This window comes from Anomaloglossus baeobatrachus, chromosome 6 (assembly GCF_048569485.1).
Source record: "Anomaloglossus baeobatrachus isolate aAnoBae1 chromosome 6, aAnoBae1.hap1, whole genome shotgun sequence".
NCBI classification, from domain to species: Eukaryota; Metazoa; Chordata; class Amphibia; order Anura; family Aromobatidae; genus Anomaloglossus; species Anomaloglossus baeobatrachus.
Window position 1 is genome coordinate 35,791,441 of NC_134358.1, and position 22,321 is coordinate 35,813,761.

General features: G+C 51.4%; 1 protein-coding gene across 2 annotated transcripts in view; it reads right to left on the minus strand.

The window, feature by feature from the left end:
• Nucleotides 1-22,321, minus strand: part of EFR3A (EFR3 homolog A) — a 157,771-nt gene that overhangs the window by 33,546 nt on the left and 101,904 nt on the right. For both annotated transcript variants that reach the window (XM_075352857.1, XM_075352856.1), the window contains exons 12-15: nucleotides 18,076-18,151; nucleotides 16,751-16,912; nucleotides 8,052-8,183; nucleotides 7,676-7,743 (exon numbers count right to left, since the gene is read on the minus strand). In XM_075352857.1, coding sequence (XP_075208972.1) covers nucleotides 7,676-7,743; nucleotides 8,052-8,183; nucleotides 16,751-16,912; nucleotides 18,076-18,151 — 438 coding nt within the window. The remainder of the gene's footprint in view (nucleotides 1-7,675; nucleotides 7,744-8,051; nucleotides 8,184-16,750; nucleotides 16,913-18,075; nucleotides 18,152-22,321) is intronic.

Here is a 22,321-nt window from a genome sequence, read left to right on the forward strand (position 1 = left end):
GAATATCGACCATACAGTGCAATGTATAGCATACAAGCATAGGTACAAATGAACACTGCAACCCCTGCAATACAAGCAGCATAGAAAAAACCTGTGCCTCAGCACCCCTGCTTTTCTGCTGCTGTAGTCTAGTCATTCTAGGCGAAAATAGCCCAGACTAGCGACCGTACAGTGCAGTGTATAGCATACAAGCATAAATACACATGAACACTTCAGTACATGCAATACAAGCAGCATAGAAAGCCTGTGCCTTAGCACCCCTGCTTTCCTGCTGCTGATGTGTCGCCATCTAAGAGGGCATATAGCCAAAAATAGCGACCTATGCAGTGTAAGCATAAAAATACAAATGGACAACTGCGGTATTTAGTGGGGTCAGCACTTCAGGTGCCGCTTACCGCCCGCCTATAAGCGGGTGTGTGGTCGCCCTAGTCCTGTGCCTGGTTGCCCAGAGTCCGATCTCTCAGCTCGGACTGCAGGAATGGCTGCCGGCGTCCTTCTCCAGCTCGTGTGAGTAGGGGCGGGCCGTGGGCGTGCCCCCAAGTCAGAGCGGGAAACCGGCGTCCCACAGTGTCCAGTGAGAGGGCTGGAGCATGTAAATAAGGCTCCAGCCCTCGGCGCTGCTGATTGTACAGCGTCTCTCCCCTACCCTGATTGACAGGGTGGGGGCGGGAACGAAGCGGAGCTAGGCCGCAAAAGCCGGGGACTGGATTTATAAGCGCCGCCGCCGTAAAAGCGCGGTCGGCGCTAAGTCCCCGGCGCACTACAAGTCCCAGCCGCGCCGCCGCTCCCGGAGCGTCCGGCGCGGTAGTTCCCCATACATAAAGTCACTCAGCTAGGCTGCAGTGACTGTAACCCTTTACTGTCCCCGGCGCACTAGCACACCCAGCAAGTCTGGCGTGTGCTGTGCCTGTGTGTACGGGGACACAGAGTACCTGAATGGTGCAGGGCCATGTCCCTGAACGGTACCCAGCTCCGTATCCAGCAGGTTCAATGGGTCTGTGGATGGAGCCCGGCCTCAGGGCTTTGGGGCCGGTAAGATCCCACTTCCTCAGAGCCCCTCAGGGGGATGTGGAAGGAAAACAGCATGTGGGCTCCAGCCACCGTACCAGCAATAGGTACCTCAACCTTACAAACCACAAGTGGGGTGAGAAGGGAGCATGCTGGGGGCCCTAGTATGGGCCCTCTTTTCTTCCATCCGATATAGTCAGCAGCTACTGCTGACTAAACAGTGGAGCTATGCGTGGATGTCTGACCTCCTTCGCACAAAGCAGAAAACTGGTGAGCCAGTGATCCCACTGGGGGTGTATAGCCAGAAGGGGAGGGGCCTTAGACTTTTTAGTGTAATGCTTTGTGTGGCCTCCGGAGGCAGTAGCTATACACCCAATCGTCTGGGTCTCCCAATGGAGCGCCGAAGAAAAAGGGAATTTTGTTTACTTACCGTAAATTCCTTTTCTTCTAGCTCCTATTGGGAGACCCAGACAATTGGGTGTATAGCTTCTGCCTCCGGAGGCCACACAAAGTACTACACTGAAAAAGTGTATCCCCTCCCCTCTGCCTATACACCCTCCCGTGCATCACGGGCTCCTCAGTTTTGGTGCAAAAGCAGGAAGGAGGAAACTTATAAATTGGTCTGGGGTAAATTCAATCCGAAGGATGTTCGGAGAACTGAAACCATAACCAAAAGAACAATTCAACATGAACAACATGTGTACACAAAAGAACAACAGCCCGAAAGGCACAGGGGCGGGTGCTGGGTCTCCCAATAGGAGCTAGAAGAAAAGGAATTTACGGTAAGTAAACAAAATTCCCTTCTTCTTTGTCGCTCCATTGGGAGACCCAGACAATTGGGACGTCCAAAAGCCGTCCCTGGGTGGGTAAAAGAATACCTCAATAAAAGAGAGCCGAAAACGACCCCTTCCTACAGGTGGGCAACCGCCGCCTGAAGGACTCGCCTACCTAGACTGGCATCTGCCGAAGCATAGGTATGCACTTGATAGTGTTTTGTGAAGGTGTGCAGACTAGACCAGGTAGCTGCCTGACACACCTGCTGAGCCGTAGCCCGGTGTCGCAATGCACAGGACGCACCCACGGCTCTGGTAGAATGGGCTTTCAGCCCCGAAGGAAGAGGAAGCCCAGAAGAACGGTAGGCTTCAAGAATCGGTTCCTTGATCCACCGAGCCAAAGTTGACTTGGAAGCCTGCGAACCCTTACGCTGGCCAGCGACCAGGACAAAGAGCGCATCAGAACGGCGCAGGGGCGCCGTGCGAGACACGTAGAGCCGGAGTGCTCTCACTAGATCTAATGAATGCAAATCCTTTTCACACTGGTGAACTGGATGAGGGCAAAAGGACGGTAAGGAGATATCCTGATTGAGATGAAAAGGAGATACCACCTTAGGGAGAAACTCCGGGACAGGACGCAGAACCACCTTATCCTGGTGAAAAACCAGGAAAGGGGATTTGCATGACAGCGCTGCAAGCTCCGACACTCTTCGGAGTGAGGTAATTGCCACAAGAAATGCCACCTTCTGCGAAAGACGTGATAAAGAGACATCCCTCAGCGGCTCGAAAGGTGGTTTTTGAAGAGCCATTAACACCCTGTTAAGGTCCCAGGGTTCCAGCGGACGCTTGTAGGGTGGAACTATGTGGCAAACTCCCTGCAGGAATGTGCGGACCTGCGGAAGCCTTGCCAGGCGCTTTTGAAAAAATACTGAGAGCGCCGATACTTGCCCCTTGAGAGAGCCGAGTGACAAACCCTTGTCCATTCCAGATTGAAGGAATGAAAGAAAAATGGGTAAGGCAAAAGGCCAGGGAGTAAAACCCTTATCAGAGCACCAGGACAAGAAGATCCGCCACGACCTGTAATAGATCTTGGCGGACGTTGGTTTCCTGGCCTGTCTCATAGTGGCAATGACATCCTGAGATAAACCCGACGACGCTAGGAGCCAGGACTCAATGGCCACACAGTCAGGTTGAGGGCCGCAGAATTCAGATGGAAAAACGGCCCTTGTGACAGCAGGTCTGTGCGGTCTGGAAGCGCCCACGGCTGACCCACCGTGAGATGCCACAGATCCGGGTACCACGACCGCCTCGGCCAATCTGGAGCGACGAGAATGGCGCGACGACAGTCGGATCTGATCTTGCGTAACACTCTGGGCAACATCGCCAGAGGAGGAAACACATAAGGGAGTCGAAACTGCGACCAATCCTGAACTAACGCGTCCGCCGCCAGAGCTCTGTGATCTTGAGACCGTGCCATGAAGGCCGGGACCTTGTTGTTGTGCCGTGACGCCATGAGATCGACGTCCGGCGTTCCCCAGCGGCGACAGATCTCTCGAAACACGTCCGGGTGAAGAGACCATTTCCCCGCATCCATGCCCTGACGACTGAGAAAATCTGCTTCCCAGTTTTCTACGCCCGGGATGTGAACTGCGGAGATGGTGGAGGCTGTGGCTTCCGCCCACAGCAGAATCCGCCGGACTTCCTGGAAGGCTTGACGGCTGCGCGTGCCGCCTTGGTGGTTGATGTACGCGACCGCAGTGGCGTTGTCCGACTGTATGCGGATCTGCCTGCCCTCCAGCCACCGATGGAACGCCTTTAGGGCTAGATACACTGCCCTTATCTCCAGAATATTGATCTGAAGGGATGACTATCGGAGTCCAGGTTCCCTGAGCCCTGTGGTGGAGAAAAACCGCTCCCCACCCTGACAGGCTCGCGTCCGTCGTGACCACAGCCCAGGATGGGGGCAGGAAGGATTTTCCCTGCGATAGAGAAGTGGGAAGAAGCCACCACTGAAGAGAGGTTTTGGCTGCAAGGGAAAGAGAGACGTTCCTGTCGAGGGACGTCGACCTCCTGTCCCATTTGCGGAGAATGTCCCATTGGAGTGGGCGCACATGGAACTGCGCGAAGGGCACTGCCTCCATTGCTGCCACCATCTTCCCCAGGAAGTGCATGAGGCGCCTCAAGGGGTGTGACTGACCCCGAAGAAGAGATTGCACCCCTGTCTGCAGCGAAAGCTGTTTGTCCAGCGGTAGCTTGACTACCGCTGAGTGAGTATGAAACTCCATCCCGAGGAAAGTCAGTGATTGGGTCGGTGTCAACTTGGACTTTGGGAAGTTGATGAGCCACCCGAACTCCTGGAGAGTCGCCAGAGCGACGGTCAGGCTGTGTTGACACGCCACCCGGGAGGGTGCCCTGACTAGGAGATCGTCTAAGTAAGGGATCACCGAGTGGCCCTGAGAGTGTAGGACCGCCACAACGGATGCCATGACCTTGGTGAAGACCCGTGGGGCTGTCGCCAGGCCGAAAGGCAGTGCCACAAACTGAAGGTGTTCGTCCCCGATGGCGAAACGCAGGAAGCGTTGATGTTCGGGTGCGATCGGCACATGGAGATAAGCATCCTTGATGTCGATTGATGCTAGGAAGTCTCCTTGTGACATCGAAGCGATGACCGAGCGGAGAGATTCCATCCGAAACCTTCTGGTGCTCACATGCCTGTTGAGCAGATTGAGGTCCAGAACGGGGCGGAATGATCCGTCCTTCTTTGGCACCACGAACAAGTTGGAGTAGAAGCCGTGACCATGTTCCTGAGGGGGAACGGGAATCACCACTCCTTCTGTCTTCTGAACGCCCACAGCCTGAAAAAGTGCGCCGGCCCGAGATGGGGGCGGAGATGTTCTGAAGAAACGAGTCGGAGGACGAGAGCTGAACTCTATCCTGTAACCGTGAGACAGAATGTCTCTCACCCATCGGTCTTGGACATGTGGCCACCAGGCGTCGCAAAAGCAGGAGAGCCTGCCACCGACCGAGGATGCGGTTCGGGGAGGCCGAAAGTCATGAGGAGGCCGCCTTGGAGGCAGTGCCTCCGGCGGTTTTTTGGGGGCATGACTTAGACCGCCACGCATAGGAGTTCCTCTGGCCTTTCTCTGGCCTGTTGGACGAGGAGGATTGGGACTTGGTTGAGGGCCGAAAGGACCGAAACCTCGGTTGTATTTTCCGTTGCTGAGGTCTCTTCGGTTTGGACTGGGGTAAGGATGAGTCCTTTCCCTTGGATTCTTTAATAATTTCATCCAATCGTTCGCCAAACAATCGGTCGCCAGAAAACGGCAAACCAGTTAAGAACTTCTTGGAAGCAGAGTCTGCCTTCCATTCGCGCAGCCACATGGCCCTGCGGACTGCCACCGAATTAGCGGATGCTACCGCTGTACGGCTAGCAGAGTCCAGGACGGCGTTCATGGCGTAGGACGAAAAAGCCGACGCCTGAGAAGTCAAAGACGCAACTTGCGGAGCAGAGGTACGTGTGACCGCATTAATCTCAGACAGACAAGCTGAGATAGCTTGGAGTGCCCACACGGCTGCAAAGGCCGGGGCAAAAGACGCGCCTGTGGCTTCATAGATGGATTTCACCAGGAGCTCTATCTGCCTGTCAGTGGCATCCTTGAGCGATGAGCCATCTGCAACTGATACTACAGATCTAGCCGCCAGTCTAGAGACTGGAGGATCCACCTTGGGACATTGAGCCCAACCCTTAACTACGTCAGAGGGGAAGGGGTAACGTGTGTCATTAAGGCGCTTAGTAAAGCGCTTGTCCGGAAATGCTCTGTGCTTCTGGACAGCATCTCTGAAGTTAGAGTGATCGAAAAACGCACTCCGTGTACGTTTGAGAAACCTAAACTGGTGTTTCTCCTGCTGCGAAGCCGACTCCTCTATAGGTGGAGGTGGGGGAGAAAGATCTAGCACCTGGTTGATGGACGATATAAGATCATTTACTAAGGCGTCCCCCTCAGGTGTATCAAGATTGAGGGCAACGTCAGGGTCAGAGCCCTGAGCTGCGACGTCCGCCTCGTCCTCCAGAGAGTCCTCAAGCTGAGACCCCGAGCAGCGTGAGGAAGTCGGGGAAGATTCCCAGCGAGCCCGCTTAGCCGGTCTGGGACTGTGGTCCGTGCAGGAGTCCTTCACGTGAGACCTAGGGGCCACCCCGGGAGCACGCTGCGGCGCAGACCGAGAGGGGCCTGGAGGCGATGATCCAACAGTGCTCGGGGCCTGTGTAAGGACCGGTCTGGACTGCAAGGCTTCTAGTAGCTTGGCAGACCATTTGTCCATAGACTGAGCCATGGATTGTGAAAGCGACTCAGAGAGTTTCTCAGCAAAAACTGCAAACTCTGTCCCTGCCGCCTGGACAGTGGAAGCAGGAGGGTCTGCCTGAGCCGAGGGGCCCACTAGTGACCGAGGCTCCGGCTGAGCAAGTGCAACAGGGGTCGAGCATTGCTCACAGTGAGGGTAGGTGGAACCCGCAGGTAACATAGCCCCACAAGAGGTACAGGTTGCAAAAAAACCCTTTGCCTTAGCGCCCTTGCTCCTTGTGGACGACATGCTGTTGTCTCCTAGGAGAGTGATCACTGAGGGTATATAGCCAAAAGTAAACAACCCGGCCGAACAGAGAAAATATATATATATATATATATATATATATATATATATATATACTCTCCGGCACCCTAGGGGGACGAGCACCGGGTGACCGGTGTGGCTTACCGACCGCCCAAAGCGGAGTGTGTGTCCTCCAGATTCCCTGCCTTAGGTCTCCCAGAGCTGCAGAGCTCGTTCCTGAAAATCCTCCACCGGCAGAATGTGTGTAAAAATATCTGCCGGAGCTCTCAGGGGAGGAGGGAGCCGTGGGCGGCGACTAGTAAAGTGCGGGAATCTGGGGCCCACAGTGATCAGTGAGGGGGGGGGGGAGGAAACCTAAAGTATGCTCCAGCCCTCACTGCCGACGTCAGGTCGACCGTCCCGCCCTTACCCCTGACTGGCAGGCCCGGGGGCGGGAGTTATGGTACTAGGCCGCAATGAAGCCGGGGACTAAATTTAATACCGCGGCCGACAAACAGGCTCGGTCGGCGCGGAAGTCCCGGTCTTCACAAACCAGCAGCTGCTGCAGCGTCTGTGAAACAAGCGCTCCATGCACAGTCCCCAAGGGGACACAGAGTACCTTTAGATGCAGGGCCCTGTCCCTGAGGATACATAGACTCCTGTCCGGCAGATTCCCACAGGGGCTGCGGAGGGAGCCCGGTCCCAGTAAATGGATGACCGGTCAGGATCCCACTTCTCCCAGAGCCTCTAAGGGATGGTGAAGGAAAACGGCATGTGGCTCCAGCCTCTGTACCCGCAATGGGTACCTCAACCTTAACAGCACCGCCGACGTAGTGGGGTGAGAAGGGAGCATGCCGGGGGCCCTGTGGGGGCCCTCTTTTCTTCCAACCGATAAAATCAGCAGCTGCTGCTGACTAAAATGGGAAAGCATGAGTGGATGTGTGCCTCCTTCCACACAAAGCATAAAACTGAGGAGCCCGTGATCCACGGGAGGGTGTATAGGCAGAGGGGAGGGGTTACACTTTTTCAGTGTAATACTTTGTGTGGCCTCCGGAGGCAGAAGCTATACACCCAATTGTCTGGGTCTCCCAATGGAGCGACAAAGAAAAACAAAATTGCAAGAAAATAAAATATTATTATTATTATTATTATTATTATTATTATTATTATTAATAATAATAATAATAATAATAATAATAATAATAATAATAATAAATAAAAAAAAAATCAACTGGTAGGAAGAGGGTGAAGCAGCTCCGGCTTCTATCACTTTATTGTGTGAGGATTATTGTCTGGCAACGTATTACCTGCACTTATCTCTGAACAGGACTTCTGGTAAGAAGTAGGGGGCCTCCATGTTCCTTGTTTCTATGACCTGTGGGATAAATGAAGATATTAATGCTCAGAATTATCTGATTACAACACTCAGGGATAAGAAAGCGGTGTATTATACAAGGATCCAATAATTTTGGTGCAAATTGTCACATTTGGTCTTAGAACTCAATTTGTGCTTTTACGTGATGGGCGTGGCTCATCTGGGAAAGGGGTGTGGTTTAAAAAAAAATCTGGAATTTTAAGGTTATTAATGCAAATAAATAAGTGTATATATCTATAAACATACATACACCATTTTTTTTCCATTTATCCATATAAAGTTTGGAGATCAGTGATTTAGGACATTACCTTGCTGACATGCTGGCAGAATGCGGGAACGGCTATCATTTGGCTGAGGAAGTTGAGATATGCTGCGACTAGAGCCATGATGCTGCAGCGGCTGAACATCTTCAGGTTGTCTTCATTTGTGATTGCCAGGTCCTATAGGGAAAACATCAGGAGGAGAATTATGGGTTAAAGGGAATATGTCAGCCGGATTTTACCCCCTAAACTATTTATATTCTCATGTAGCGCTTTCAAAGACAAGTCCAGCAATACCGTTACATGATCGGTCCGTCCCTCTGTTACAGAGAAATCAGCATTTGAGTACATATGCAAATATCTATGGTAGATCTGTCCCTCTGTCATTCCAGCTCTATTCCCCGCCCAGCGCTGCCTCCTCCTGCGTGACTGACAGCCTCTATGATGTGTGAGTTCAAGGAAAGGGGAGGTGGCGGCACCCGGCGGGGAATAGAGCTGGAGTGACGGAGGCTTCAGATCTACCGTAGACATTTGCACATCAATTCAAACTTCGAATTCTCTGTAACAGAGGAATGGAACGGCCATGTAATGGTATTGCTGGACTTGCTTTAAACTCTTCCCAACACATGACATACTGGGTACGTCATGGATCGTGTGAGGTTAATCTCTGCAGGATGCCATGGGCAGTCCGTGCCAATCTGTGGACATGTCAGCTGATTTCAACAGCTGACATGTGTGCCTGCCAGGCGAGAGTGGAATCGTGTTCCACCCACGCCTATTAACCACTTACATCTTGCTGTCAAATTCTGACAGTGAGATGTAACAGCGCACTGTCATAAGGATAACTTACCCACCCCCATCGGAAGCACACGCTCATGTGATGACACTGAGTCACTTTCTCTCACTGCCCGTAGAGGGCAGTGTGTGAGAGTAAAGCAGAATTCTCCAGATCTCAGCTATGTAGCTGTGATCTGGAGAAATAGAAGAGCGATCAGACTGCTGATCGTCATATTCCCCTAGGGAATAAGTTAAAAAAGTTTTAAAGAATTAAAAAAAAACAAAAAAACAAAAACAAAAATAAAAAGGTTCAAATCACCCCCCCCCCCACCCCCGTTCGGCCCATTGAAAATTAAAGGGTTTAAAAAAAAATAAAATAAAAAAAAAAATAAAAATATACACATATTTGGTATCGCAGTGTTCAAAAATGCCCGATCTATGAAAATATAAAATCAATTAATCTGATCGGTAAATGGCGTAGCGGCAAAAAAATTCCAAACGCCAAAATTGTTTTTTGGTCGCTGCAAAGTTTGCGCAAAATGCAATAACAGGCGATCAAAACGTAGCATCTGCGCAAAAATGGTACCGTTAAAAACGTCAGCTCGAGACGCAAAAGAAGGGAATTTTGTTTACTTACCGTAAATTCCTTTTCTTCTAGCTCCTATTGGGAGACCCAGACAATTGGGTGTATAGCTTCTGCCTCCGGAGGCCACACAAAGTATTACACTTTAAAAAGTGTAACCCCTCCCCTCTGCCTATACACCCTCCCGTGCATCACGGGCCCATCAGTTTTGGTGCCAAAGCAGGAAGGAGGAAACTTATAAATTGGTCTAAGGTAAACTCAATCCGAAGGATGTTCGGAGAACTGAAACCATGAACCAAAGAACAATTCAACATGAACAACATGTGTACACAAAAGAACAACAGCCCGAAGGGAACAGGGGCGGGTGCTGGGTCTCCCAATAGGAGCTAGAAGAAAAGGAATTTACGGTAAGTAAACAAAATTCCCTTCTTCTTTGTCGCTCCATTGGGAGACCCAGACAATTGGGACGTCCAAAAGCAGTCCCTGGGTGGGTAAAGAATACCTCGATTAAAAGAGCCGTAAAAACGACCCCCTCTTACAGGTGGGCAATCGCCGCCTGAAGGATCTGCCTACCTAGACTGGCATCCGCCGAAGCATAGGTATGCACCTGATAGTGTTTTGTGAAAGTGTGCAGACTCGACCAGGTAGCCGCCTGACACACCTGCTGAGCCGTAGCCTGGTGCCGCAATGCCCAGGACGCACCTACGGCTCTGGTAGAATGGGCTTTCAGCCCTGTAGGAACCGGAAGTCCAGACGAACGGTAGGCTTCAAGAATCGGTTCCTTGATCCACCGAGCCAGGGTTGACTTGGAAGCCTGCGACCCCTTACGCTGGCCAGCGACGAGGACAAAGAGCGCATCAGAACGGCGCAGGGGCGCCGTGCGAGAAATGTAGAGTCTGAGTGCTCTCACGAGATCTAACAAGTGCAAATCCTTTTCACATTGGTGAACTGGATTAGGACAAAAAGAAGGTAAGGAGATATCCTGATTGAGATGAAAAGGGGATACCACCTTAGGGAGAAATTACGGGACCGGACGCAGAACCACCTTATCCTGGTGAAACACCAGGAAGGGGGCTTTGCATGACAGCGCTGCTAGCTCAGACACTCTCCGAAGTGACGTGACTGCCACTAGGAAGACCACCTTCTGCGAAAGGCGTGAAAGAGAAACATCCCTCATCGGCTCGAAAGGTGGTTTCAGAAGGGCCGTTAGCACCCTGTTAAGATCCCAGGGTTCTAGCGGACGCTTGTAAGGTGGGACTATGTGGCAAACCCCCTGCAGGAACGTGCGGACCTGCGGAAGCCTGGCTAGACGCTTTTGAAAAAAAACACGGAAAGCGCCGATACTTGTCCCTTGAGAGAGCCGAGAGACAAACCCTTGTCCATTCCGGATTGAAGGAAAGACAGAAAAGTGGGCAAGGCAAACGGCCAGGGAGTAAAACCCTGATCAGAGCACCAGGATAAGAAGATCCTCCACGTCCTGTGGTAGATCTTGGCGGACGTCGGTTTCCTGGCCTGTCTCATAGTGGCAATGACCTCTTGAGATAACCCTGAGGACGCTAGGATCCAGGACTCAATGGCCACACAGTCAGGTTGAGGGCCGCAGAATTCAGATGGAAAAAAGGCCCTTGAGACAGCAAGTCTGGTCGGTATGGTAGTGCCCACGGTTGACCCACCGTTAGATGCCACAGATCCGGGTACCACGACCTCCTCGGCCAGTCTGGGGCGATGAGGATGGCGCGGCGGCAGTTGGACCTGATCTTGCGTAACACTCTGGGCAGCAGTGCCAGAGGAGGAAAGACATAAGGCAGTCGAAACTGCGACCAATCCTGAACTAATGCGTCTGCCGCCAGAGCTCTGTGATCTTGAGACCGTGCCATGAATGCCGGGACCTTGTTGTTGTGCTGGGACGCCATTAGGTCGACGTCCGGCGTTCCCCAGTGGCAGCAGATCTCTTGAAACACGTCCGGGTGAAGAGACCATTCCCCTGCGTCCATGCCCTGGCGACTGAGAAAATCTGCTTCCCAGTTTTCTACGCCCGGGATGTGAACTGCGGAGATGGTGGAGGCTGTGGCTTCCACCCACAGCAGGATCCGCCGAACTTCTTGGAAGGCTTGACGACTGCGTGTGCCGCCTTGGTGGTTGATGTACGCCACCGCCGTGGCGTTGTCCGACTGAATTCGGATCTGCCTGCCCTCCAGCCACCGCTGGAACGCCTTTAGGGCTAGATACACTGCCCTTATTTCCAGAACATTGATCTGAAGGGAGGACTCTGCCGGAGTCCAGGTTCCCTGAGCCCTGTGGTGGAGGAAGACCGCTCCCCACCCTGACAGACTCGCGTCCGTCGTGACCACAGCCCAGGATGGGGGCAGGAAGGATTTTCCCTTCGACAAAGAAATGGGAAGAAGCCACCACTGAAGAGAGGCTTTGGCTGCCCGAGAGAGTGAGATGTTCCTGTCGAGGGACGTCGACCTCTTGTCCCATTTGCGTAGAATGTCCCATTGGAGTGGACGCAGATGAAACTGCGCAAATGGAACTGCCTCCATTGCTGCCACCATCTTCCCTAGGAAGTGCATGAGGCGCCTCAGGGGGTGTGACTGGGCTCGAAGGAGAGATTGCACCCCTGTCTGTAGTGAACGCTGTTTGTCCAGCGGTAGCTTCACTATCGCTGAGAGAGTATGAAACTCCATCCCGAGGTAAGTCAGCGATTGTGTCGGTGTCAATTTTGACTTTGGGAAATTGATGATCCACCCGAACCTCTGGAGAGTCTCCAGAGCAGTGTTCAGGCTGTGTTGGCATGCCACCCGGGAGGGTGCCTTGACTAGAAGATCGTCTAAGTAAGGGATCACCGAGTGTCCCTGAGAGTGTAGGACTGCTACCACTGTTGCCATGACCTTGGTGAAGACCCGTGGGGCTGTCGCCAGGCCGAAAGGCAGTGCCACGAACTGAAGGTGTTCGTTTCCGATGGCGAAACGCAGGAAGCGCTGATGCTCTGGTGCAATCGGTACGTGGAGATAAGCATCCCTGATGTCGATTGATGCTAGGAAGTCTCCTTGGGACATCGAGGCGATGACGGAGCGGAGAGATTCCATCCGGAACCGTCTGGTTTTCACGTGTCTGTTGAGCAATTTGAGGTCCAGAACGGGACGGAATGATCCGTCCTTTTTTGGCACCACAAACAAGTTGGAGTAAAAACCGCGACCACGCTCTTGAAGGGGAACAGGGATCACCACTCCTTCTGCCTTCAGAGTGTTCACCGCCTGAAAAAGAGCATCGGCTCGCTCGGGGGGCGGAGATGTTCTGAAGAAACGAGTCGGAGGACGAGAGCTGAGCTCTATCCTGTAACCGTGAGACAGAATGTCTCTCACCCATCGGTCTTGGACATGTGGCAACCAGGCGTCGCAAAAGCGGGAGAGCCTGCCACCGACCGAGGATGCGGTTTGGGGAGCCCGAAAGTCATGAGGAGGCCGCCTTGGGGGCGGTTCCTCCGGCGGTCTTTTTAGGACGTGACTTAGACCGCCATGAGTCAGAGTTCCTCTGGCCCTTCTGTGGCCTGTTGGACGTGGAGAATTGAGATCTGGCTGAGGGCCGAAAGGACCGAAATCTCGATTGTATCTTCCGTTGCTGAGGTCTGTTTGGTTTGGACTGGGGTAAGGACGAGTCCTTTCCCTTGGATTGTTTAATAATTTCATCCAATTGCTCGCCAAACAGACGGTCGCCAGAAAATGGCAAACCGGTTAAGAACTTCTTGGAAGCAGAGTCTGCCTTCCATTCGCGTAGCCACATGGCCCTGCGGACTGCCACTGAATTGGCGGATGCTACCGCTGTACGGCTCGCAGAGTCCAGGACAGCGTTCATGGCGTAGGACGAAAAAGCCGACGCCTGAGAGGTTAAAGACACAACCTGCAGAGTAGAGGCACGTGTGACTGCATTAATCTCAGACAGGCAAGCTGAGATAGCTTGGAGTGCCCATACAGCTGCGAATGCCGGAGCAAAAGACGCGCCTATGGCTTCATAGATGGATTTCATGAGGAGCTCTATTTGCCTGTCAGTGGCATCTTTGAGCGATGAACCATCTGCCACTGCTACTATAGATCTAGCCGCCAGTCTGGAGACTGGAGGATCCACCTTGGGACACTGAGCCCAACCCTTAACTACTTCAGTGGGGAAGGGGTAACGTGTGTCATTGAGGCGTTTAGTAAAGCGCTTGTCCGGAAATGCTCGGTGCTTCTTGACCGCATCTCTGAAGTTGGAGTGATCGAAAAACTCACTCCGTGTACGTTTGGGAAACCTAAACTGGTGTTTCTCCTGCTGTGAAGCTGACTCCTCTATTATTGGAGTTGGAGGAGAAAGTTCTAGCACCTGGTTGATGGACGCTATAAGGTCATTTACTATGGCGTCCCCTTCTGGTGTATCCAGATTGAGAGCAACGTCAGGATCAGAGTCCTGATCTGCCACCTCCGCTTCATCCTCCATAGAGTCCTCATGCTGAGACCCTGAGCAGTGTGATGAAGTCGAGGGAAGTTCCCAGCGAGCCCGTTTAGCCGGTCTGGGACTGCGGTCCGTGTCGGAGTCCTCACCGTGGGACCTAGGAGACACCCCAGGAGCAGTTTGCTGCGCCGACCGAGGGGGGCCTGGGGGCAATGATTCAACAGTGCCCGGGGCCTGTGTTACCGGTCTGGACTGCAAAGCTTCTAGTATCTTAGCAGACCATTTGTCCATAGACTGAGCCATGGATTGTGAAAGAGACTCAGAAAGTTTCTCAGCCAACACTGCAAACTCTGTCCCTGCCACCTGGACAGTGGCAGCCGGTGGTTCTACCTGGGCCGAGGGTCCCACCAGTGCCTGAGGCTCCGGCTGAGTGAGTGTCACAGGGGCCGAGCATTGCACACAATGAGGGTAGGTGGAACCTGCAGGTAACATAGCCGCACAAGAGGTACAAGTTGCAAAATAAGCCTGTGCCTTGGCACCCTTGCTTTTTGCAGACGACATGCTGTTGTCTCCTCTTAGAGCAATCAGTGAGGGTATATAGCCAAAGCAAATAATGCGGCCGAACAGAGCAAATGTATACACAATATGGATATATATATACACTTCGGCACCCAGGGGAGCCAGCACCTTAACTGGTGCGGCTTACCGACCGCGCTCAGCGGTTGTGTGTCCACCAGATTCCCTGCCTGGGCCTCCCAGAGTTGTGGAGCTCTGTCTGAAGTTCTCCACCGGCAGCAGCGATGATAACAATGGCTGCCAGCGTTCTGAGAGGAGGAGGGAGCCGTGGGCGTGCCTCAGAAAGTGCGGGAATCTGGTGCCCCACGGTGCTCAGTGAGGGGGGAGGAGGATACTAAGTATGCTCCAGCCCTCACCGCTGACGTCCAGTCTAGCGTCCCGCCCTTACCCCTGACTGGCAGGCCCGGGGGCGGGAATATGCGGTACTAGGCCGCAGAAGCCGGGGACTAAATTTAGAAGCGTGGCCGGCAAACAGGCGCGGTCGGCGCGGTAGTCCCGGCGACACCAAACACACAGCAGCTGCTGCAGCGTCCGATACACAGGCGCTCTATGCGCCGTCCCCAAGGGGACACAGAGTACCTCTGAGAAGCAGGGCCTGTCCCTGATGATATCCAGTCTCCTGTCCGTCAGATTCCCTCAGGGGCTGCGGAGGGAGCCCGGTCCCAGTGCATGGTGACCGGTTAGGATCCCACTTCTCCCAGAGCCACTAAGGGATGGGGAAGGATAACGGCATGTGGCTCCAGCCTTTGTACCCGCAATGGGTACCTCAACCTTAACAGCACCGCCGACCATAGTGGGGTGAGAAGGGAGCATGCCGGGGGCCCTGGGGCCCTCTTTTCTTCCATCCGATGAAGTCAGCAGCTGCTGCTGACTAAAATGTGGAGCTTGCGTGAATGTGTGCCTCCTTCAACACAAAGCATAAAACTGATGGGCCCGTGATGCACGGGAGGGTGTATAGGCAGAGGGGAGGGGTTACACTTTTTAAAGTGTAATACTTTGTGTGGCCTCCGGAGGCAGAAGCTATACACCCAATTGTCTGGGTCTCCCAATGGAGCGACAAAGAAATATACAGTCACTGAGCGATAGATCCCGAAAAATGAGAACGCTACGAGTTTCACAAAATGGCGCAAAAAGTGTGCCACTTTTTTGGACTTGTGAATTTTTTAACCCCTTAGATAAAAGTAAACCTATACATGTTTGGGGTCTACAAACTCGCACTGACCTGAGACATCACACCCACATATCAGTTTTATCATATAGTGGACATGGTGAATAAAATATCTCATAAACCATTGTGCAATTGCACTTTTTTTTGCAGTTTTTCTGCACTCGAGTTTTTTTTATGCTGGTTTCCAGTACACTATTTGGTAAAACGTATGGTTTCATATAAAAGTACAAGTCGTCCTGCAAAAAACAAGCCCTCATATGGCAAGATTGACAGAAAAAAGGTGAGGGAAAAAAACCCAAAAAAACGGAAAATCACCCGGGGGTAAAGCGGGTTAAAAGAGCTACAGGTGCTTATCAATGGTTTGTTTTGGGTGGGTGAAATCCTGAAACGCGCGAGATATTGCATGTACCAGACTTAAAGCGCCTTCCTAGACCCCCCCTCACCCCCCCACCCCCCCCAAATTTGGGAGGAAAGTGCTGGCGTGGGGTCACAGGAGGCGGAAGCAGGAATGCCACTGGGGTGATCACTTGTGTCCACCATTAAAAGAAAATGAATATTCACTGCTCCCCACACCCATAATCCCGCCCATCTCTCGGCACCGAGGTCAGTGACCTATATTAAGAAATTAAACGTTTCTTTCCATTTTCATACAAGGTTATTGCTGGATAGAACTTATGAACTATAAGAGCAATTTACCACTTGTTAACAATTTCAGCCATACTTTATTAATTTTATTTACAGCTTGTTGCCTTGGAAACCGACCACCAATGATAAACAGCAAGGTAAGTGCAGTGCTTACAAGTTCTTTTCTATCAAGCTTGTAAGCACTGTTTCAAAGCTGGCCAGCATTGCTGGAGTGCGCTGTTAACTCCTAATCACTACCAGCTTCAGCTATTACAAACTAGGCCGCAGCGGTGGTCGGTCTTCTAGGCAACAAGTTGCAAAAAAAAAAAAAACAAGTGTTAATATCTCCAAAACGGCTGTAAATTTTATAAAGCGGTAAAGTGCAAAAATGCTTATATTTATAAGACCTATCTGAGAATAGTCATCTATGAAGACTATAACTTTTTAACCAGTGCTGATTACTGGACCCATGGTTTTCAGTAGTGGACATTCACTTAATTCTTAAAAAAAAAAATAATAATAATAAATAAAATAAAAAAATAATAATATTAAAATAAGAAATACAAATTTGAAATAAATAAAATATGGCACCTGTAATGCAATAGCCACCCGTATCAGGTCGATCACCACTTCTTCGTTGGCCAGCTCGATGGTCACCAGAGCTAGGGCGGTGTACAGGAGCTCGTAGTTCTTATGCACGTTGTCCTCTTCTTTGCAGCCCAGATATACGTGCCGGTACAGCTGCTGGCCGTGCTGCACGCAAATATACGTCTTGTTAATATGTCCTACACTAAAAACACCAGACGCCATAGCTATATACAAGCTGATCCCTACAAGTGACCTCTTGCTGAGCTTGTGCTTAAACAAAAGTAGTCTATCAGAGCAAGCAGAGCTGCAGTGTAAAGCATGGTGGAGGAAGAGAGCAGTATTCACTAGCTTAGCAAATGGAGAGAAGATAAAGAGAATATCCACTACTTTGACAACCCCTTCTCATTCCCCTTGTTTGTCCCTTTAAAAATAAATAAGCCTATACTCACACCTCCAAAACGTCTGTGGTTCCAGCGACCAATCAGCGTCCCGCGTCTGCCTCCCCGCCTTTGGGCATTTGAGCAGGATGTGAGTGCAGCGCTGACTTCCTGCACAAATGTCCGTAGGCGGGGTAAAGGAAGCCGGCGCTGATTGATTACAGGGCTCACGTGTCATAAGGTCACGTGGACCCCCGGAATGCGGCGTCAGACATCGCTGGAACCACGGCCACACCAGAAGGGAGTATAGGCTTATTTATTTTTACAGGGGGTTAAAGAGGGGAATGAGTAGGGATTTTGCAAGTAATGGACAACCCCTTTAAGTGTCCAGTTTGTGGGTCTATGGCTCTGTGCACACGTTGCTTTTTTTTTCATATCAGCAAAGTCTATGAGGATCCTGATGTGCTGTGCACACATTGCTTTTTTTCTTTGCAGACTTTGTTGCAGAAAAAAAGAAGCAGCGTGTCAATTATTTCTGCTTTTTTTGTCCTGCATTTTTGCTATCTCAATTGATTAAAAAAAAAAAAAAGACATGAAAAAAAGGACATGGAAAAAAAGGACATGGAAAAAGGACATGAAAAAAAGGACATGATAAAACATGGAAAAAAAAACCATGAAAAAAGGACATGACAAACCATGAAAAAAGGAAAAAAAAGACATGAGAAAAAAAAAAAAGACATGGAAAAAAAAGCATGAAAAAAAGCAGCATGAAGAAAGAAAAAAGAAGAAAGAAAAAGTGTGAAAAGCAGAGTGAAAAAAAACATGAAAAGAAGCATGAAAAATTGTTTTTATCAGCAGCTGTTTTCTTGCTAAAACATGCTTTTTTGGGCAGACAAAATCTGCTCCGTGTGCACATAGCCAAAAGTAATGTGTTGTGTGTTTTCCGCTCACCTTTTTCATAAAGCTCACATCCTGTCGGCTTATTTTCTCACGTTTAATTTTCAGGTCGGCGACATCTGGGATTATTCTGAAAAGGAAAAAAGACAACACAGAAGTCAACCGATGAGCGGCAGATCCCAACCTTGTGCCTCCCGGATGATACAGTGCACAGTGCAGAATATCTGGGCAGGGTCGGCTGCACGCTGCAGATTTCATCACCGGTGGCAAGTCAGTTCTGCTTTGGGCAAAATCTGCGCCAAAATAAGCTTGTGAAACTCGCAAGGATTTTTGTTGGGAAATTCATTACGGATTTTACTGCAAAGTTAAAATTCCGCTGCGTGTTTTCGGTGTGTGTGATGAAAAGTTCTACAAATTTCCAATCTACTTTACACTGGATTAGTAAATCCGCCCCATTTTTAGACAACGAGACGGCTTTAAAAGTACCCAAAAAGTTATCAAAGTGGCTGGAGGATAATTTAGGTGCGTGTTTAGCTGTTTGCAGTTATCGAGTGACCTAATTTGTGCCGAATCCAACTCCTCTGTGGCCTTTGAACCCCCGAGCCAGAATGCAGGCGACACCTCTTGGATGCAAACCGGACGGGGTAACAGGCGACCCTCCCCCCCGCAAATAAAACAACCGCCCCCCGCTGTGCTCTGCAGTAATTCACAGCATCCGACACCCGGAGAACACGACGTTCTGCATTATGTGGAGGCGTACCCAGCCGGCGATATACCGTATTAGATGGTAATTATAACCATGTTCAGCAATTACGCGACATTTTTTTAATCTTCAGGGTATGAGACTGTCACAATAATTATAAGCCGTCATTACCACCGCTGTGTATTTGCAGGCAAAGTATTTCCCATTAAATGAAAATACAATCATCTACTTAATTAAGCCAATAATTGAGAGGAGGAAGCGTCGGGGGCAATGGGAAATATTCCAGGAGGATTTAAGAAAAAAAAAAAATAAATAAAATAATAAAAAATATTCTGTGTGTGTATATAAAGAGAATTTTGTTTACTTACCGTAAATTCTTTTTCTTATAGTTCCGACATGGGAGACCCAGACCATGGGTGTATAGCTTCTGCCTCCGGAGGACACACAAAGTACTACACTAAAAGTGTAGCTCCTCCCTCCGAGTATATACACCCCCCGGATGACAAATCCAACCAGTTTAGTGCAAAAGCTGAAGGAGGACATCCACCCATAAGTAGAGATAGAGGAAAACCCGGAATAGCCGGAACCTCTAACTACAACAACAGCCGGTGAAAAACACACGGAACAAGAACTGCCAACAGGCAACAGGGAGGGTGCTGGGTCTCCAATGTCGGAACTAGAAGAAAAAGAATTTACGGTAAGTAAACAAAATTCTCTTTTTCTTCATCGTTCCTATGGGAGACCCAGACCATGGGACGTCTCAAAGCAGTCCATGGGTGGGAAATAAACAGAAACTGAGAAGTAGGCAAAACCTAACTTCACAACTGGGCGACAGCCGCCTGAAGGATGCGTCTGCCCAAGCTCGCATCTGCCGAAGCATGAGCATGCACTTGGTAGTGCTTCGAAAAGGTGTGCAGACTAGACCAAGTGGCAGCCTGACAGACTTGCTGAGCCGTAGCCTGGTGCCTGAAAGCCCAGGAGGCACCGACAGCTCTGGTCGAGTGCGCCTTAATCCCCGGCGGGGGAGGCACCTGAGTACATTGGTAGGCATCGGATATGGCCGACCTAATCCAACGAGCTAGGGTCGGTTTAGAAGCCGAGAGACCTTTGCGCTGACCTGCGGTCAGCACAAAAAGAGAGGTGCACCGCCTAAGAGCAGCGGTGCGTGACACATAGATCCGGAGCGCCCGCACCAAATCTAAAGTATGCAATGCTTTCTCAAAGCGATGCACAGGGGCCGGACAAAGGGAAGGCAATGAAATGTCCTGGTTAAGGTGGAAAGGAGATACCACCTTAGGGAGAAAATCCGTCGTCGGACGGAGAACCACCTTGTCTTGGTGAAAAACCAAAAAGGGTGACTCCGAAGAGAGCGCAGCCAAATCAGAGACTCTCCTGAGAGAAGTTATGGCCACCAGAAAAACCACTTTCTGGGAAAGTCGAAACAAGGAAACCTCCCTAAGAGGCTCAAAGGGGGGTTTCTTTAAGGCCGTGAGGACCAGATTAAGGTCCCAGGGATCCAAGGGCCTCCGATAAGGAGGAATGATGTGAGATGCGCCCTGCATGAAGGTGCGCACCTGAGCCAGCCGGGCGATACGCCGCTGGAACAACACTGAAAGAGCCGAGACCTGTCCCTTGAGGGAATTGAGGGATAGTCCTAGCTGCAGACCGGATTGAATAAAAGACAGGATGGTCGGCAAGGAAAAAGGCCAAGGAGCATGGCCGGACGAACGACACCAGGACAGGAAAATTCTCCAAGTCCTGTGATAAATCCTGGCCGAGCCTGAGTCATAGTGGAGATGACCTCGGAAGGAATGCCTGAAGCCGTCAGAATCCAGGACTCAAGAGCCACGCCGTCAACCTGAGGGCCGCAGAATTCTGGCGGAAAAACGGACCTTGTGAGAGAAGGTCTGGGCGGTCCGGGAGACGCCACGGCACTTCCACGGACAGACGGAGCAGGTCTGGGTACCACGCTCGTCTGGGCCAGTCTGGAGCAATGAGGATGACCCGACGGCCCTCCATTCTGATCTTGCGCAGGACTCTGGGCAAGAGAGGTAGGGGAGGAAACACATAGGCTAGACGGAACTGGGACCAATCCTGAACCAGCGCGTCCGCTGCCAAGGCCTGAGGATCGTGGGAGCGAGCCACGTAAACCGGGACCTTGTTGTTGTGCCGGGATGCCATGAGATCCACTTCCGGAGTACCCCACTTGCGGCAGATTGACCGAAACACCGCCGGATGCAGGGCCCACTCGCCGCTGTCCACGGTTTGACGGCTGAGATAATCTGCCTCCCAATATTCTACGCCTGGGATGTGGACTGCGGATATGGTGGACTTGGAGTCCTCCGTCCACTGAAGGATGCGTTGTACCTCCAACATTGCCAGGCGGCTGCGAGTCCCGCCCTGGTGATTGATGTAGGCAACCGCTGTCGCGTTGTCTGACTGGACTCGAATGTTCTTGCCCGCCAACAGGTGGTGAAAGGCTTCGAGAGCTAGGAGCACAGCTCTGATTTCCAGAACATTGATCGAGGGGCTGATTCGGCCGGAGTCCAAGTGCCCTGAGCTCGGTGGTGGAGAAACACTGCTCCCCAGCCGGATAGACTGGCATCCGTGGTGAGAATTACCCAGGACGGGGCCAGAAAGGAGAGTCCCTGTGATAGAGAGAGGGGCCGAAGCCACCACTGAAGAGAGCTCTTGGTCTGTGGCGACAGAGTCACTAGCCTGTGCAAGGAAGAGGTCCGCTTGTCCCAAAAGCGGAGAATATCCAGCTGCAGAGGACGCAGATGGAACTGGGCAAAGGGAACCGCTTCCATTGACGCCACCATCTGACCCAGCACCTGCATGAGGTGCCTGATGGAATGACGGTGGGCCCGCAACAGAAAGCGCACCGCCCAATGAAGAGACTGCTGTTTGACTAAGGGCAGCTTGACAAGTGCCGGCAGAGTCTCGAATTGCATCCCTAGGTACGTGAGTTTCTGGGTCGGGGTCAGAGTGGACTTTGGCAGATTGACAATCCACCCGAATTGGACAAGCGTGGCAAGAGTGAGCGAGACACTCCGCTGACAGTCTGCACTGGAAGAAGCCTTGACTAGAAGGTCGTCCAGGTAAGGAATCACTGCCAACCCCTGGAGGTGCAGAACCGCAACCACTGCTGCCATGACCTTGGTGAATACTCGAGGTGCCGTGGCTAGCCCGAAGGGGAGAGCCACGAATTGGAAGTGTTCCTCCCCGATTGCAAAACGGAGCCAATGCTGGTGTGAAACTGCAATTGGCACATGCAAATAGGCATCTTTGATGTCGATGGATGCAAGAAAATCTCCCTGGGTCATTGAGGCAATCACTGATCGCAGAGATTCCATGCGAAAGTGCCGCACCTGAACATGCTTGTTGAGAAGCTTGAGATCCAGGATGGGCCGGAAGGAACCGTCCTTTTTGGGGACTAGGAAGAGGTTTGAGTAGAAACCTCTGAACCGTTCCCGAGCGGGAACCGGTACAATCACTCCGTTGGCCTGCAAGGATGCCACGGCCTGTGAGAAGGCGGCGGCCTTGGAGCAGGGGGGAGTGGACAGAAAAAATCTGTTTGGCGGGCTGGAAGAAAAT